The sequence below is a fragment of the Populus euphratica genome, unplaced genomic scaffold, assembly GCF_000495115.2.
Source record: "Populus euphratica unplaced genomic scaffold, PopEup_1.0 scaffold105.1, whole genome shotgun sequence".
NCBI classification, from domain to species: domain Eukaryota; kingdom Viridiplantae; phylum Streptophyta; class Magnoliopsida; order Malpighiales; family Salicaceae; genus Populus; species Populus euphratica.
The window spans coordinates 152985-159391 of record NW_011499990.1 but is presented as its reverse complement, the minus strand read 5'-3'; the positions used below and the strand labels follow the sequence as shown (position 1 = coordinate 159391).

The following is a 6407-nucleotide window of genomic DNA, read 5'->3' as shown; positions in this document are numbered from 1 at the left end:
AATTATATTGGAAATAGAAATGTCATGTGACTCGATTTCAATAGAAGTTAAGAATCCAGTGTAAAGGAAGGATTCAATTATAATTAAATAGAATTATGTATTCATTAAAGATCAATAATATTGATGTATAACGGATGTTCAATATTTAGTAAATTATACTGGTGATACCTAAGGAAATTATTATAGATGCTGATCGATAATTGATGGAACAAATGATATCTGATACTTGATATATCATAATAATGATAATTAAAAAAATAATTATTGATATTGATCAATAATATTAATAATATTAATGTACATAAACTAATTCTCAACTAAGAAGATTGTTATCAATATTAATTAATGAACTTGACCGGCATGACAAAGAAAAAAAAAGAAATGTGTTTCGTCGTCTGTGTTGATGACAATTAAGGGGATGAGGGTAAATTGATTTGTTATTACTAAAGGTGACTTATGGATATGTAGGAATACGTAGGAATAAATTAATTTATGGTCTTATGCTGAAAATTCTGAATTATTAACAATATTAAGTTAATATATTAGTTGAGAATTAGTTTTGTGGAATATTAAATTGCCAAATAATGATATTCTTTTTTACTCTAAATATTATGACTTTTGCAGCAGGAGAACACTTAATTTAGTTTATTGCTTTATATTTTTTCAAGCATAAAACCTATGTATTTTGGCATGATTACATTATTGTCTATTAATTTATTTTGGGATGTTTTGGATATGGAATGTTATTATTAATATATTATTTTTATTATGTATGTTAAATCTTTTGTTTAAATTCAATCATGCATTTAAATTTGTGATGTATATGACCTACTAATGAAAAAAAATAAAAAATGGAAGTGTCATGAGGACTATGGATAAATTGTAAAGAGATATGATTGACAAAAAAAAAATTAATTCATGGTATAGTTGAGGTGTCTGTATGAAATTATTAAAATGTATTTTGTGCAAGTAAGGAGATAAAATTTTAGATAGAATTTCATACAAGAAAACTGTGTCAAAATTTTATTAAAAAAATAAATTAGAAAAACCATTGAATTTCATTAAATATTAATATTGGTCAAACTAGAGTATTCATAAAGATCAACAAACTTGATAAAAAAAATAATCTCATTTTCATTTATATATGTTATATTATTAAAACATAATTGTTGTTATTTGTTGTTTCTCAACATGTTTTTTTTTTCCATGAATTGTCTTATTGAAAAAACAAATCAGACAAGCAAGCAAGATGATAATTCCAAATATATCCATACAAAGAGATGCAAATTTAATTTAACAATTTCATCTTTTGATATCAAATCAGACAAACAAGCAAGATGATTAAAATTGTATATCTACCTCATGCATCTCCACAATTTTAATCAATTGTGCACGCATCAACCCTGCTATAATCGTCTTTATAAGTATCACCACACCTCCTATGTGTTGCCTTAAACAGTAATATCTATGGTTTTATCTTTAGAGACATGGCCATTCGCAAAAAAACAGCACCAATCAATGCAAAGCCAAACAATATAGGCAAACATCTCCTCATCACAGACACCACATTAAGCTCCAAAGGTAATTAGATGACAAGAAAAATCAAAACTTGTTAAATAAGATACCATATTTATCTTAGCTACATTGTTTTAAGAAATAACATCATGCCTTAGAAAACAAGAAATAATTGTAACAACCCTTTTCTACATTCTTTTCTTATGATACATTGAAAATTTCTAGGTAAATATTTGTTCGTTATATACATTCCATCAAAATTTCGGTAGAGTTTTCCCTTGCTACATAAAGTCTATTAATAAGTTTTTCTATCTTGGTTAAGGGTATCATCTCAATCAAAGTTTGGTAAGGAGTAGTGAATTAAATAGAAATAAATTAGATAATTTAAATGAAAAATAAAACAAAATACATAATAGCATAAATAAGGAATAAATTTGTAATTAAAGAAAAATATACCTTTAAAACAAAAAAAAAAGGCCACCAATCAAAAAAACAAATGACAGAATTGTCAAACAAACAATTCAATTTAATAGTTTGAATTTTTAAATAAAAATTTTAAAATATAATTTATATTATTTTCTAATATATATCTACCCATACAAATGCTAATACATTTTCTGCTCTTAGCTAAAAGTGAAAAGACAAAAAGGCAGGTTCTCTCCCTCTAGTCCCATTATCAGCTTATCGTTAGCAATGATGCGGCATCTTTCGATGAGTGATAACATGGTGATATGGTATCCACATGATCTGTTTAAGTTCATCAACTTTTTTATAGTGCTCATTTCAGCCCTTTTAGTTGCCCATTTTTCGCACTGTAGAGTAGCTTGAAACTAGAAAATTGCACGTTGTTGGCTGAAATAGGTGAGAGTTTGGAATAAGATGCCATTTGGTATTGCATTTGGAAAATATTTTTAAAAAAAATTAATTTTTTATTTTAAATTAATATATTTTTTATATTTTTAAATTATTTTGATATGTGATCTTAAAAATAATTTTTAAAAAATAAAAAAAAATATTATTAATATATTTTTTTAAATAAAAAATACTTTAAAAAACAACTATAACTACACTCCTAAACACACTCAAAATTATCTAACGCAATCCAGGATGATGATTTCAAGTTGTTCACATCTTACATATAGCTGGAAAAACAAAGTAGACGTCGATTGACTTCACCCTAACAGTCTTTTCAGGAGACGAGGCTTATCTTGGTGGAGGATAAGCAAGCCTCCCTTCACGTTCTGGATTTAAAAAACAGAGATTATGAAGCAAAATTACAATGAACCTATCCCATAACATAATAATTACGTGTCAATATATATATATTGACACCTAATAAGTGAAGAAAAAAATTAAAAAAAGGGGGTTTCGGGGGAAGCTCAAGCCTCCTTGTCTAAAGCATTATAATATCAAAAGATGAAGAACAACAGAGAAAGATCAATCTGCGAAAGTGTAGCACGCATGCTTTGAATTCTTACCAGGAGAGTGTGATGAGGGAAAGGATATTCTTTGTATGAAATGCCGTGAACAACAATCTTGTTTACTTTACATCTGTAAAGTAAACATGCTGAACCATAGATAACATCACTCATGAACATCACTTATCCTTTTGTTGTATAAAGCATGATTGTAAGCTGGGTTTATACAAGCACAATCGGTACATTGTATATTGAAGTGTAGGATTTTCTCCACAATTTTCAACAAATCAATATATTCTTGACGATTAAATTATCGGGATTTTATTCTCCTTAATAGAGTCATCACGTAGTATATTTTCCTCGTTAATTCTTCCAGTAGGAATTATTCCCTACTATGTCTTTTGGGATTTATTGTGTTTGCCGAATTGCCTTCAAATTTTAATTATAAATTGAACTCTGAATTTGTGGAGGCATTTGAAATGTTTTTTAGATTCAATAAATAATGTTCTAATTCAAAGTTCTAAATGCAAATATCTTTGCTAACAATAGAAAATTTGGGCTAGCTTGAACATTAAACTCGGCTCAGACAAACCAGGGCTTAAAGCTTAGCGGTCGTCGTCTGCTTAGACAAGACAACTGAAGTGGGAAACTTGATATTTGCTAATTTTATTTTATTATATTTTATTTTATTTGGTAGCCATGCCAAAAGGCCCAAAACAAAGTCGGTTTCGAGAATAGAAAAATAGTACTATAATGTGAAGCGGTTTTCTCTTTTTTTTCTTTTTGAAAATTGAATTGAATTGAATCCGCTCCCAGCAAGGAGTTGATTGAACCATGGTGGTAATCCGGATGGTATCAGGAAAACACAAAAATCCTACAAGTCATCTATACACACACACACACACACACACACACACACACAAACCAAGTATAAATTATGAGTTCATATATTTTGCCCTAAAGTTCATATGGTATCAGGAAACACAAAACTCCTTCCCCATCAGCACTCTTGTAGTTTTCTTTGTTCTTGTCGTCTATGATCTCCTCCTTCCTTTGAGAATATATATTGCAAGATTCAATAATGGCCGTCACCAAGGAGGAGCTGGAGTTTCTTGAAACAAGAAAGCCGCTTAAAGAACAAATCCGAAAACGAAACTGTTCTCATCATCTCTCGGAGCTTTCTAATTCTGATCATCATAAAACTAAAACTTACGGGACATTCTTTGGCTCTTCTCAACCGAGTATCGCTCCGAGAGTTATTCAAGAAAGCAAAAGCAAGCTACAAACCCAGATTCCACAACATAGAGCAGTAAGTGCCGATATCCTTCTTTCTGCAATGGATAATCAGACCAAAGTCCAAAGGCTTCGACAGACAAGAGACTACTCTTTCCTGTTCTCTGACGACAATAATCTGACGCCACCAGTTTCTGGTGCCACTCCTGCACAAGCATCAGTGCCTTCAACAAAGCACTACGCAGATGTGAAGGGATTAAGAAAATGCAATGACCCTAAATTGAAGCCGAAACAGCCAGCTCTGGCATGTTCAATATTGAAGCCTCTCACAAACAAGCGGGTAATGGAGAAAATCCCATCACGTATGTCCTTGCAATATCACTGTACCCATAAAAGAAAGCCTATCGTCAAAGCAGTTCATCCAACAAAGCAGTTCGCGGGTAGCAACGATAGAAAGGGACCACAAAGACCCAACGATGCAACATTGAATCCCAAACAGCCAGTGAAGCCACATGAGATGACAAAGAAGCTAGTACCCGACGATATTCCATCTCCGGCTGTCTCTAATATGCAAGATCATCGTCCCAAGAAAAGAAGGCTTTCAGATCATGAAAAGGATGATTGTGAAGGTGAAAAGGCTCTTCTCATAATCAGAGAAATGTTCAGCACCAAAAGGTTTACCGGTCGTGACGATAGAGATACAAAAATAGAGGCAAGCTTTGGAGACATAACGAAGGAAGAGAAAAGAAGTGAAAGGCTTGGCAGGAAAGAAGATCGAGAGCAACTCCGCCTCTTAGAAGAAAACGCAAGGCATCAGCGGATGAGGAAGCATAATCAAGGAACAAGATCTGTGATATAGACAGGCCTGTGTTAGATATATACGGCTAGTTAACGGTTCATGTATTCGCACACCCGATTCCATAACACACCCCTGGTAATGACATGTCTATTGGGGAATCGATCCATTCGTTCGAATCCTTAACCTCTTCTTGCTTGATGCAACCAAAAAATGTCTAGTCTTGTTTGAATACTTCTGCCAATGCTTTAATATCCCTCTTAATTTTCTACAGAAATAATTTTAGATGTTTCCTGAGTTGCTAGCTACCACTTCGGTAATGGTTAAGCAATTTCTCACAGGAAAGCTAGATTTCAGAACTTGCAGGGGTAAGGATGAACAGGAATGTCTCTACTTAACAGAAAATAATACGGTTTGATCATTAAAAAGAATGGAGAGTAGCAGAGTGCCCTCTTCATTCCCAGTATTATCCTATTCGCTCCTTACATTTTCTTAACATGATAAGCAGGAAAACCACCCTTCCCTTTACAATTTCTGAAAAGTTCAAGCCAAACTTGACTTTTTAACACTAAGGCTGTACACGGTCTGGGCCGGGCCGGATATGACAAAATTTTCGTTAATCCGATCCAATAAATATGCAAAACCTATGGGTCTTTGTCATGATATATTGGGCTTTCTATGGCCCATTAAACAAGCTCAACTTTTGAATCCCAAGGCATCATTGTGTTGATTCTTAGTAGCCTAGTAAACAAATCCAACTCATTTTAAGGTCTTGAGCATCATTAGGCCAATTATTTTAAGCCTAATAAATAAATAAAATTTATTTCTAACCATCACCAACAATTCAAGACAAATAAATAAATAAATTAGCTTGCAAGCCTAGAAGGCAACAATAAATTATTTTTTCTATATCACATCTAAACATCACAAGATAATCTTATCTAAGCAAAAATAAAAAAAAAAAATCCAATATTTAATAGACTTTTGATGATTAATGCAAGCTATATCACTGATTATTGCTTCTTAAGGCCAAGCATACATATTGAGCGGTCGCATGCATTAATTTTGTCGTGGCAATTCTTTTGCCTAGTAGCAATCCAAGGACAAGTCCTCTGGATTAGAAAGCTTCGAACCTGGTTTCTAGACTGTTTTTTTTTTTTTAATTTCAAGAGAACAAATCTTCGAGCTTGCTACTGCTTGATTCACCTGGTCAAAGCATGTTGTGTTGGGAAAGGAAAGGTGCTTCTAAAACATGGAAACGCACGAGCAGCATGTTGGAAGCTTCGATTTCTCGTCTGTCCGAACACATGTTCAGCTCAATTAACTTGGATGAGTTCAGCTCGGTTTTTATTACTCAAGCAATCGTGTCCTTTAATTTAATTAAAAAATACTCCAACTATGATAAACTAGGGTAGTTTTTAGTATTATAGTATTAGTTGTTTTTT

General features: G+C 32.3%; 1 protein-coding gene across 1 annotated transcript; it reads left to right on the top strand.

Moving 5' to 3' along the window:
• Positions 1 to 4014: 4014 nt before the first annotated feature.
• LOC105140350 (uncharacterized) lies at positions 4015 to 5025 on the top strand. Its single transcript, XM_011047147.1, has one exon. The coding sequence runs from the start codon at positions 4015 to 4017 to the stop codon at positions 5023 to 5025; it is 1011 nt and encodes a 336-aa protein (XP_011045449.1).
• Positions 5026 to 6407: the final 1382 nt, after the last annotated feature.